The 12,386-nt window shown below is 41.4% G+C and overlaps 1 protein-coding gene across 1 annotated transcript; it reads left to right on the top strand.

The window, feature by feature from the left end:
• Positions 1–3,828: 3,828 nt before the first annotated feature.
• LOC135587649 (pentatricopeptide repeat-containing protein At1g04840-like) lies at positions 3,829–6,372 on the top strand. The gene has a single exon (XM_065079281.1). The coding sequence runs from the start codon at positions 3,921–3,923 to the stop codon at positions 5,982–5,984; it is 2,064 nt and encodes a 687-aa protein (XP_064935353.1). The 5' UTR covers positions 3,829–3,920; the 3' UTR covers positions 5,985–6,372.
• Positions 6,373–12,386: the final 6,014 nt, after the last annotated feature.

The following is a 12,386-nucleotide window of genomic DNA, read 5'->3' as shown; positions in this document are numbered from 1 at the left end:
CAGTTTTACGTCTAAATGTTGAAACTCGTTCGTAAAATTGTAGAGGACAGTTTGCAGTTATCAATAGGATCAAAATGTAAGTGTAAACTGCAAAGAAACTCTTTCGTAAAAGCACCGAAGACAGTTCTGCATAATCAAACGTAAACGTAAACTGTAATGTACGAAAATACGAATTTACGTCTGAATGCAGATTCGGAAGAACAGCACTTAGAACTTGTTCGTGAAAGCGCAGAGAGCAGTAGTAATGGAGGAGGTTTGCAGTAATGATAAAGTGCTAAAAAATAAACGCAAACCAGAGATTTAGAGTGGTTCGGTCAGCCTTGACCTACTCCACTTTTGGCTTCCTCCACCGACGAGGTTGCCGACGTCAACTAAGGGCCTTCCTTCAATGGGCGAAGGCCAAACTGCCCTTTTACAGTTTCTCTCCTTTTAACAGGCTCAGGAGACAACCTTTACAGACCTTTCTCTCCTCACTTTACAACTGAAAACTTGAAGAACAGAAGGAGGAGACTTAAAGGCTTTACAACACTTTTGAGCTCTTAGAATCACAGAAAAGATCAAGATTTCGGTGTGGGTCTGTTACTTTTCAGTGCTGAATGGGTGGGGTATTTATAGGCCCCAACCCAATTCAAATTTTGAGCTCAAAACGATCAAATCCCGAAATTCCGGGATCAGGCGGTTGCACCTCTTGACTGGAGAGGTGGCACCGCCTGGCAGAGCTCGAAGTCTGAGCTCAGGCGGTTGCACCTCTCGACTAGAGAGGTGGCACCGCCTGGCAGAGCTCGAAGACTGAGCTCAGACGGTTGCACCTTCTCTGTCAGGGGTGGTTGCACCTTCTTGCCAGAGCTCGAAGACCGAGCTCAGGCGGTGCATCTCCTGACCAGAGAAGTTTCTCTTCTCTGCTAGAGGTGATCGCCCCTTTCTGCCAGAGGTGGTTGCACCTCTCTGCCAGAGGTGGTTGCACCTCTCTGCCAGAGCTCGAAGACTGAGCTTAGGCTGTGCATCTCCTGGCCAGAGAGGTCGTACTTCTCTTCCAGAGCTCGAAGACTGAGCTCGGTGATTGCATCACCAGGCAGAGCTCGAAACTTGAGCTCAGGCGGTGCTACCGCTTGACAGAGGAGGTTGCACCGCCCAGTCTCGCTTGGAGACTGAGCCCTGGGCGGTTGCACCGCCTGGCTGGAGCGGTTGCACCTCCTAGTCTCGCTGGGAGACTTAGCCTGGGCGGTGGCACCTCCCTGCCTGGGCGGTTGCACCTCCCACAGCTTCTTGGGTTCGAATGGGTTGAACCATTCGACCCAACTTGAGTTCTTCAGGGGCCCAATTGCCCCAGGATTAAGCTAATGGGATCACCTCCCATTTCTAACTTAATCACCGTGCTAACTACGATTAAATCTAAGACAATTTCTGTAGCTTTGCTTCGGTACGTCAATTGCTTTTTCCGGCGAGTTTCCGGCGAACTTCCGTCGATCATCCGATGAACCCTCGGTGATGCTTCTGTGGACTTCCGGCAAACTCCTGGACTTTGCGACGATCCACTTGGCGAGTTCCGACGAGCTTCGCTTGGCAAGCTTCTGGACTTCTCGGATCTGTTCCCGCAGAACCTCCGACGACCGTCCGTACTTCCGTCGAACTCTCGAACTCCCAACGTGATCATGAACTTGACTCCGGCGCAACTCCTGCTGCTTGTCTATCTTTCATCGTAGTTAATCCTGCACACTTATCTCAACACATAGATTAGACAACAAATGACAATTGACTTCATCATCAAAATCCGAGATTCAACACTATTCACCTCTCCAAGAATTCAACATACCATTCTAAATCCAAGCATATTGATGTGAGATATCACTAGATTCGTGATGTGCTTGAGATGAAAGAATTACAGTTGGAAAAGGTGCATACCAATGATAATGGTTCAGATATGTTGACAAAGTCTTTGCCTAAGGAGAAGCTTGAAGCATGTAGGCGAAGAGCGGGCTTGGTACAGCCCATCATATGAGCTGGAGGGGGAGAATTGTTGGGTCCAGTCCATATGTGGGCTTGGACAAATTTGGGCCATAAGCCCAAATCAAAGAAATCAAGAGAGAAAGGGCAAAATTGGGTGAGTACAGCGTGCGCTGTGATTTTGCACAGTGAGCGTGCGGCGACTTGCAGAGGAAAGAGGAAAGAAAAATAGAGAGAGAAAAAGATTAGGTTTCTGAGTTTTTCTACTTGACGATCGGTGGCCAAACGTTGTCAGTTTCGGCCCAAATTTTATGTGGAGAATCCTTGCAGCAAACTCTACAATCCTAACGGTATTGATCTGCAGTTTACCCTCTCTAAGGTACTTTCCTATGATATCCATTTGTGAGACCTAGAATTCTCTTACGAGGAGATTTATCGTATTCTTGAGCCAAGATCTATGATCTTGATGTTATTCTGATCCTCTAGTTATTCTAGAGAATACCTACTGTAAACCTGTTATCATTGATAGTGGAAGTTTGAGGTGGACTACGGTCCCGTGGTTTTTCCCACATTGGGTTTTCCACATTAAAAAGATTTGGTCTCACTGTGTGATTGATTTATTGCTCTATTGTTTATGCTGTGCTGATTGATATTAGCATTTTGATATCAAGTTAGTATTTTGATGAGGAACCTATTTTGATACACAAAGAGGGAAAAGAATTATTCCGCATTAACAGGTTTTCTTCCCAACACAAACAATTAATTTATAGAATCAAAACTGAATTTTTGGTTCAAAGCATACTTTATATAGATCCAAAATAATAGTTTTAGAATGTTTCCATAAAACTCATTAAATCTACTATAATATGCATAAAATCCTATAACAATTAAGAAACATATTAATACGAAAGTATACCCGATGAATCCATTAGAGTATTTTCTGAATTAATCGATGATTTGATTTTCTTGTATAATATCCTTAAGAATTTTTTATTTTTTCTTGATGGGTGAAGAGAAACTTTATTAGATATTACAATCGAGGATCATAACCTTATTTATAGTCATAACTGATGAATCTACAAGTATAATTATATTCATAATTGATGAATATATAATTATGCGTTAAGAGTTTTATATTTCTAACTTATCTTGTCATTAAGTTAGAAATATGATTGATGATATCCACATAATTAATTTTCATAATAATTATGTCCCTTAGCCAATTAACTTTACTTTAATTAGATCACTTTAATTTTGACTAATCAAAATAATAACTTAACACATTTAATTATACATGTGTGACCCTTAAAATTTTAACATGAAGATCTTGATTAATCTTACATATAGAGATAAGATTTCATCATAAGACAACGTCTACGCATATGTAAGTTCTTTACAAATTTTACTTTTATTTTATTATCTTAATATTTGATTAATTCCTTAATTAAAATTAGAATACCCCACATTTTTATCCCAACACCATCAACTCTATAAATAATTTACTAGTATTTAGTTTAAGAGTCGAAATTCAATGTTTATTGTTTTGAGATTCCTTTCCTTTTTATGTGAATGATATTTTAGGGTAGAACTTCGAAAATGAGCGCGTAAAAATCCGAAACAAGTTTTCCTTAACAATAATGATAATAAACAAGTAATACTTTCATGAACTTAATGATCTGACCCACAAGTTTATTCATCATTAGCAAGAGTGCACATAGTTCTTCAAATTTTGACGGGTGATTCAATTAAGCTTAATGGTACTAATTTGGTTGCGGTCATAATGCATCAAAAGTGGTCAAACTATTTCTTGGAGGTCAACCTTTGTAATGTGGCTTTTAATCCCATTGAAATCCAACACCCACATAATAAACGGTATCTCTTTCCTCGGTCTCAGATCGACAAATTTGAACCGCCCTGACCCACCAACATTGCGACGCCCCACCCTTTGCTTTGCCGGGGCACCTGCCGCCGGCAACATGGACGCGTCGTCTAATCCTTCTGCCATCTCTGCCCTACCACCTACTCCGGTCACTGTAATGGCTTCCCGGCCCATCGCCAAATCCCGCCTCTCAATGCCAAAACTCTCGCCTCCATCTCCCTCTCCGTCGCCGGCCAGAACTGAATACCACCTCATCTCCATCATTCACTCCTCCAAATCCGCTTTCCAGCTCAAGCAAGTCCACGGCCGCGTCCTCCGTCTCCGGCTCCCCCTCACGGCCCGCCTCGCCGCCCAGCTCGTGTCCGCCGCCTGCTCCCCGCACCTCCGAGCAGTTCCGTACGCGCTCGCCCTCTTCCGCCACTCCCCCCCGTCCCCTCCCGTCTTCGACGCCCTCGTCCGCGCCCTTGCCAGTTGCTCCCTCTTCTCCGCTGCCCTGTCCCACTTCGTCCTCATCACCCGCTCCGGCCTCCGGCCCAGCCGCCTCGCCTTCCCTTTCGCCCTCAAGTCAGCTGCAGCGCTCCCTTCCCCTCGCCACGCCGCCTGTCTCCATGCCGCCGCCGCCAAGTCCGGCCTCGACCTTGACCTCTTCGTCCGGACCTCCATCGTCGACATGTATGTTAAGCTCGGATTGGCGGAATGTGCTCTTATGGTGTTCGACGACACGCCTGGGTGGCACAAGGCATCGAGCGTGCTCCTTTGGAACGTCTCGATCAACGGGTGCTGCTTGTCTGGTGATTTAGAGGTTGCAAGGAGGCTCTTCGAGTCGATGCCAGTAAGGAGCGTGGCTTCTTGGAATAGTCTGATTCAGGGATACATGAGGCAAGGTGATGCACAGTCTGCCGTTGAGCTTTTTCATCAGATGACACAGAAGAATGTGGTCTCATGGACGACGATGGTGGCAGGTTTCTTGAGACTCGATGAATATGAGCAGGGATTGGGTTTCTTTGAGAAGATGTTGGATTCAGGCGTGCAGCCCAACGAATTCACGATATCATCTGCCCTCTCAGCTTGCGCGAGGATGGGGGCTTTGGAGAGGGGAATTAGGATTCATGATTTTGCTTTGAAGAGTGGGTTCAGGGAAAATGGTGTTATTGGCACAGCACTCGTGGCTATGTATTCCAAATGCGGGAAGATTGAACTTGCAGCCCAGGTGTTTGATGTTATGGATAGGAGGGACCTTCTTACCTGGACGTCGATGATTTTGGGATGGGCAATCCATGGCCATTGGGCAAAAGCTCTCCGATGCTTTGAGGAAATGAAATGTGAATGCATTGAACCAGATGAAGCAGTATTTCTGGCCATGCTAATGGCATGCTCTCACTCTGGGAAGGTTGAACGAGGGCTCCAGATATTTGACAGCATGAGATTCGAGTACAAGATCGAGCCCACCATTAAGCATTACACCTGCATGGTGGACTTGTTTGGAAGAGCAGGACGGTTGAACGATGCCATGTCGCTTATGAAAGCCATGCCGATGGAACCAGACTTTGTTCTCTGGGGTGCATTCTTCAATGCCTGCCGTGCTAATAAGAATGTTGAATTGGCCGAAGTAGCAGCAGAAAAGCTTCTCAATTTCAGACCAAAGCATCAGGGTACCTTTATTTTCCTTTCAAACATGTATTCTGGAGCAGGTAGATGGGATGATGCTGAGAAAGTAAGGACTGTCATGAAAGACAGTGGTATCGAGAGGTTACCTGGATGGAGTTACATTGAGGTGGAGGGAGGTGGACATCGTTTTGTTGCGGGTGATCGATCTCATCCACGATCTAAAGAAATATATGGAAAGTTAGAGGAACTAGCAACCAGAGCTAAAGAGCAGGGTTATGAGCCTGATACAGATTGGGTTCTTCATAACATTGAGGATGAGGACAAGGAGGAGTCATTAGGATGCCATAGTGAGAAGTTGGCACTTGCCTTGGGTCTTTTGAGTACTCCCATTGGAGCTGACATTAGGATTGTCAAGAACCGTAGAGTTTGTGGAGATTGCCATTTGTTGATGAAGTTTGCAAGCAAACTGTGCAACAAAGTGATCATCCTAAGGGATATCAAAAGGTTTCACCATTTCAAAGATGGCAGATGTTCATGTGGAGATTATTGGTGATCTATCAGCCTATTATGACACATGAGTTTCTTTATGCTTGCACAATCCATTCTGATCGGGAAGTTTTCATTTGAGAACAACAAAGCATCAGATTGCAATCTAATCAGCAGTCAGGAGGGTAATAACATCATTGAGCTTGCAATTTATACAGGGATAAATGGGGATGAGGGTTTCAAAAAATAAGCAGTGGTTTGCCTGGTGGTGGGAGTTAAAATGATGACAGTAAGATTGAGGTGCTCCCTCAACAGCAAGCAATTAATATTTATAAGTGGTTTTTACCTCATTTTAGTTAACTTTGTAATCAATTCATTTAATCACAAATTTTCATGTGGGAAAACAATTTTAGCTCATCCTACATAAGTTGATAACCTAACTACTTAGATTTTTATGGTATTGGTCATCTAAATTTTAGGCAAATCATCCAGTTCACAAGCAGCAAGTCTCATGAAGAAACACCTATGACGAGTGTGATTCATGTGATTTCTTATGACACAGCCAGCTCCAACCTCAGACAAGTCTAAAAGCACCACTTGAGTTTTTACGCAACCCAGAAACTTCATAAAAGGACCTTCCTTCAGACTAACAATAAACTCCACAAAAGGACCGTAGACTAAAAATTCCACGGAAACCGTTATTAACTAAAGTTTCTCTTTCACAAGATTTACAGAAGTGACATTCTGTCAATCCAAAACAATTGAACCTTGAGATTAAAGCATATGAATGAATCATATAAACCTTATCTCAAATACTTACCAGCAATGTCTTCGCTTACATATGCACAAAGGAGAAACCAAATAACGAAGATTTCCATTATTTTCAGTGATAAAACCTTGTCTACTTTTAGTAATCTTCTCAATTACTTCTTTTGTATAACGTCAACAGGGAGATTAAAGCTAAAACCATCAGAAAACTAAAGGGAATATGGTACTTACAGGATTTGAGTGCTCCAAAATCCCAATATCAAATGCTAGCTATAGAGGAGTGATGTCACTTGGGAAGCCCATACCTTAGCAAATCACATCTCGACATGTTTGTGTGACGGAATCTGATTGCAGGTACAACTCAAACAAAAGAAAAAATATTTATTGATCGATCACAATCAGCTTTTGATGTTTCTTTCGATCCCCTCGTGATTTCCTCTGCAACAATTCCAATGCGGGTGTAAAGAATAATACAGTGGACTATTCGTGACCAAGTGTATTATTTCTATCATCTCGAGGATCAAAAGGTCTTTATAGCTAAGAGAGTAGTGTTCTTTGAGAAGGAATACATTCTTGGCGGAGACAGATAAATCCAAGAGGATGATGATCTCGAAAGCTTCCATACAAAGAGAAAAGTTACTTCAATGGAGATTTGACCCATAGAGTGGTTGGTACAAGGGCCACCATAAGCTTAATTCAAATTGAGGAGTGAAGCAACTTAGGTAGAATTTGGTAAAATACCAAAGTCATATGAAGGGAGTCGACATAGAAGACAGAATATGGAGCGACGACATAAAGCTTTCCTTAGATGGAGATCAAAGATATGAACTCTTGGAAAAGTAAGAGCGAGATCATGACATTCCATGGGTCCCTTGTTATAATGAAATAGACTCATCTTACATGGTGTTAAAATTAAAGGGTGCTTCGAGACACATGTATCTTATCACGATAAAGCATTTGACGAAGGGATTAAGGCGACTCAACTTACAGAGGTGAAGTTGGAGTCGGAAGGCCTTGGCATGAGGCAAGAGGATGCGAATATGGGTACTCTTAAAAAGTTGTAGTGCTACTGTTTAAGTTGACGTGAAAGGAAGTGGAGTACAACAAAGATTATACTAGGGGGAGAGGCCTAAGATCTAAATAATGACACATTAATTTTAGTAAAATCAGTGGACTTTGAGGGCTGCTAGGTGATAGACTATCCTAGAGCTATATTTCGTCTAGGTATGACTCAAGAATGGGTGGACAAAAGTTGATTATTAAAGGAGCAAACATAATCAGAGGTGGTAGAGGCCTTGTGATGTGCAACAAGTAGAGGCCACACATGAAGAGATCACAGTCCGAGTTTATCTCACAAAGATCAGAATACAATAGAGATGTCATCAAAATATAGCATGGTATAATAGATTATGGTAAAAAATTTGAGGCAATGCAACACACATAGGAGAAGTCCTATGAGAGACTTGATCATATAGAGGTATGATCGGGAGTTACTAGAAGCTCCACTTTAGTGAATAATAAGATGACAAGAAGTGCTATGTGTTGGGAAATCTTAGGGGGCGACATCAGATGTGTAGTGGAAGAATAAGAAAACAAAATCCCTGATTCCCAAAGAGATGTTCGTCGTCGTGCGAAGATTAGTGCGCAAAATCCGCGAAACTTAAAACTACGTATAGAGTAGATTATGTTACCTAGGGAAATCGTATATCCCTATTTCCTTGCAGATCCTTAGGAGAGGGTGAAGGAGGTTAAGCGTCCTCCTCTCTAGCGGTGATCTATTGAATCTCATATTTTGATGATGAAACCACTTGATATGTGTTTATGTTTTAATCTACGTTTTGAGTGATGCATGATGCTTTGATCAGGATGAGACAATTAAAGCAGGAAAAATCATGTTGTGCCAGAGGAACATGTCAGAAGATTGGACGTCGGGCCGGTGGATCGGTCGACGTATCGACAGAAGGCTTCGGGTCGTGGACTTGGGCATCGGGCCAAGAAGAGCGGGTATTGCGCCAAGGATATCGGAGTTGCGGAGTCAACTGGCCGATTGGGCAATAGGCCACAAGAGAGGACGATGCACCGAAGAATCGGACGAAGCGTCGAGGGACCAATAACATGCCAGACAACTTGGTTAATTGCTTAGGAATAATTGTCTCGATCGAAGTTTTGTTTTAAGTGTGCAGGATTAACTACGATGAAAGAAAGACATGCAGCAGGAGTTGCACCGGAGTCAAGACTATGATCACGTTGGGAGTTCGAGAGCTCGACGGAAGTCCGGACGGTCGTCGGAGGTTCTGTGGGAACAAATCCGAGAAGTCCAAGAGTTTGCCAAAAGAAGCTCATTGGAACTCGCCAAGTGGATCGTCGCAAGTCTAGGAGTTTGCTGGAAGTCCGTCGGAGCATCGCCGGAGGTTCGTCGGATATTCACCGGAAGCTCGCCGGAAGAAGCGATTGACGCACCGGAAGCAAGCTGTAGTAAATGTCTTAAGAAATTCGTAGTTAGCATGATGATTAAGTTAGAAATGGGAGGTGATCCATTAACTTAATCTTGGGGCAATTGGGCCCTTGACAGACCCAAATTGGGCCGAATAAATCAGCCCATTCGGACCCAGATTTCTTGGCCAGAGGTGGCACCGCCGGGGTCGGCGGTGGCACCGCCCAGGGCTTAGTCTCTGAGCTCTGGCTGGGCAGTGCAACCACCTCTAACAGAGGTGCAACCGCCTGAGCTCGTTCTCTGAGCTCTGGCTGGGCGGTGCAACAGCCCCAGTCAGGCGGTGGCACTGACTGAGCTCGGTCTCCGAGCTCTGGTAGAAGGTGCAACCGCCCCTGACAGGAGGTGGCACCGCCCAGAGGCTCAGTCTTCGAGCTCTGCCAAATGATGCAACCGCCCTAGTCAGGCGGTGCAACCGCTAGACCCCAGAATTTCAGGAATTGATAGTTTTGAGCTCGGAATTCAAACTAGGTTGGGGCCTATAAATACCCCACCCTTTTAGCAATGACAGAGTAACCAAAAACCACCGAAATCCTGATCTTACTATATGATTTTTAGAGCTCAAAAGTGTTGTATGGGTTAAAAGTTCTTCTCCCTCTTTTCTTCCAAGTTCTGATCTTTCAAGAGAGGAGAGAAAATTCTGTAAGAGTTGTCTCCTAAGCCCGTCAAAAGGAGTGAAACTGTAAAAGGATGGTTGGCCTTCGCCTATTGAAGGAAGGCCTCTAGTGGATGTCGGTGGAGGAAGCTAAAAGTGGATGTAGGTCAAGATTGACCAAACCACTCTAAATCTCGGTTTGCATTTACTTTGAGCATATTATCTTTACTGCAAACCTCCTTAATAGCTTACTTCCTTTTGTGCATTTACGATCGTGTTTTAAAGTTCAGTATTTTCCGAATCGGCATTTATACGTAAATCGGTTTTATCGTACGAACATCATATTTCAGTTTGCGCTTACATTCTGATTTCCATCATAACTACAAACTGCCTTCATAGATTCCTTTAACTGCATCTCGCTTGATCACAAGTTAAAGTGATTTACGAATCGACTTTTCTATCGAAATCACTTTTATCGTACGAACGCAGTTTTAATCGTTGAAAGTTTTCCGATGCACTAATTCACCCCCCCCCACCCCCCCCTCCCCCTCTTAATGCTCCTGATCCTAACAATTGGTATCAGAGCCCGGTATTTCTTATTTCAGATTTACACCCGAGAGAAATGGCTCTTCATGGCTTTAAAGAGGGTTTTCGGTTGTTCATCCACCGTTGTTTAATGGATTGGACTACACTTATTGGAAAACTCGAATGAGAGTTTTCTTGATTTCTGTGAATTTGGATTTATGGAATATTATTGAAAACGATTTTCAACTTCCCTCTAAATTGATGAACGAATGGTCGGATTTGGAGAAGAAGTATTTTTCTTTAAACGCAAAGGCTATGAATGCCTTATTTTATGTTTTGGACAGAAATGAGTTCAATCGAATTTCTTTGTGCGAAACGGCTTTTGATATTTGGCAAACACTTGAAATCACACACGAGGGAACTAGTAGAGTCAAAGACTCGAAAGTTAACATTTTATTGCATGATTTTGAGCATTTTCGAATGCAACCAAGCGAGACTATAGGCGACATGTACACCCATTTCACGGATGTCGTCAATAATCTAAGAGTTCTTGGTAAATCTTTTTCAAATTTTGATCTCGTAAGCAAGATCTTAAGATCCCTTTCAAAAAGGTGGGATCCTAAAATAACGGCAATACAAGAAACAAAAGATTTAAAAATTTTTCCACTTGAAGAACTTATCGGTTCATTGATGACATATGAAATGGTGCACAATGCACATGATGAACATGATGAACAAAACAACCTTCCAAAGAATAGGAAGGATTTTAGACATAGAATATTTGAAGACCACTCGAGCATAAGCTCAAGTGATGGTGAACTTAAACTACAAATGAAACAAAAATTAAAAAGCAAAAAGAATGGAACTACTTGCTTTGAACGCAAGAAGAAGAACACAAAGTGGGATGAATCGAGCTCCTCCGAAGACGAGGAGAAAATCAAGAAAGGCGAGGTGGCAAACTACACCTTAACGACATTTAACGATGAGGTAATCGAAACCCCTTTAATTTATTTTGAAATTACTTGGTGTTTTTCATGATGCATTTTTTTTTTGAATAATTATTTTTCTTGAAAATTACATATTAAAAAAAAATATATGAAAATGTAAGATATGATCATGCTCGTAATTTGAAAATAATAATGAAAATTACATGTTTCATGTTAATGAAATAAAATGTTAGATTTAAATCTAATGATCATATGTATGTTTTTCTTAAGAAGAAAAAATGTGTAATTTGATTATTTCTGATTTTGATTAAAACCATGCTTAATGTCTTAATGAAAATATTAAGAAGTTTAATATCATGCTATATGTGGTAAAGAAGTAATAATTTGTATCATGTTGATTTCCATTATTATTTCTCGATTTTGATTAAATAAAATCATGCTTGAAGAAATGCATAATGATGTAATATTAAATATTTTGATACTATGATTGATAATTTTATGTATGAAATTTTAAGTTATACATGATGATAAGCACGTGTTATTTTCATGAGTGTATTTGAAAAACATATGGCAAAAATGTGTCCGAATGAATGAACTTATTAAAATCATTTTTTAGACGTCCTTATTTCACTTACTAAATTGCTATAATGAGAACTTTACACTATTATATGGCCTAATAACATGTTGGAAATTATGTGTTTTGGATACAAAAATTTTCATGATCATGAGCATATTTTATCTTCATGATTGTGTTTGAAAATCTATAGCAAAACTATGTCCGAATGCATGAAAGTGTTAAATTTCATTTTTCTTGATCCTAACAATTGATATTTTTGGATTTTCTCGATATATTATTCTCTTTCGGACTTAATAAACATATGTCATATCAAGTTTGATTCATATCATTGATTTTTGACATATGGAATCAACTAGCAAATGCATCTCTCATAGACTTATTTTGTGTAAAATATCTTTCAAGAAATGGATTTGATGATTCCTTCTTATATCTTTAGAGAAATAGTTTTACGTGCAAGGGTTTGATTCACACACATATCTTGATCCTTGTAAAAATGAAGTGTGCTTTAATATCCTATCAATTTTAACTTCATTCAAGTAAGCTCACTAGTGACTTTCCTCCTTCAT

The sequence above is a fragment of the Musa acuminata genome, chromosome BXJ1-8 (assembly GCF_036884655.1).
Source record: "Musa acuminata AAA Group cultivar baxijiao chromosome BXJ1-8, Cavendish_Baxijiao_AAA, whole genome shotgun sequence".
NCBI classification, from domain to species: domain Eukaryota; kingdom Viridiplantae; phylum Streptophyta; class Magnoliopsida; order Zingiberales; family Musaceae; genus Musa; species Musa acuminata.
This window is presented reverse-complemented; position numbering and strand designations above follow the sequence as displayed.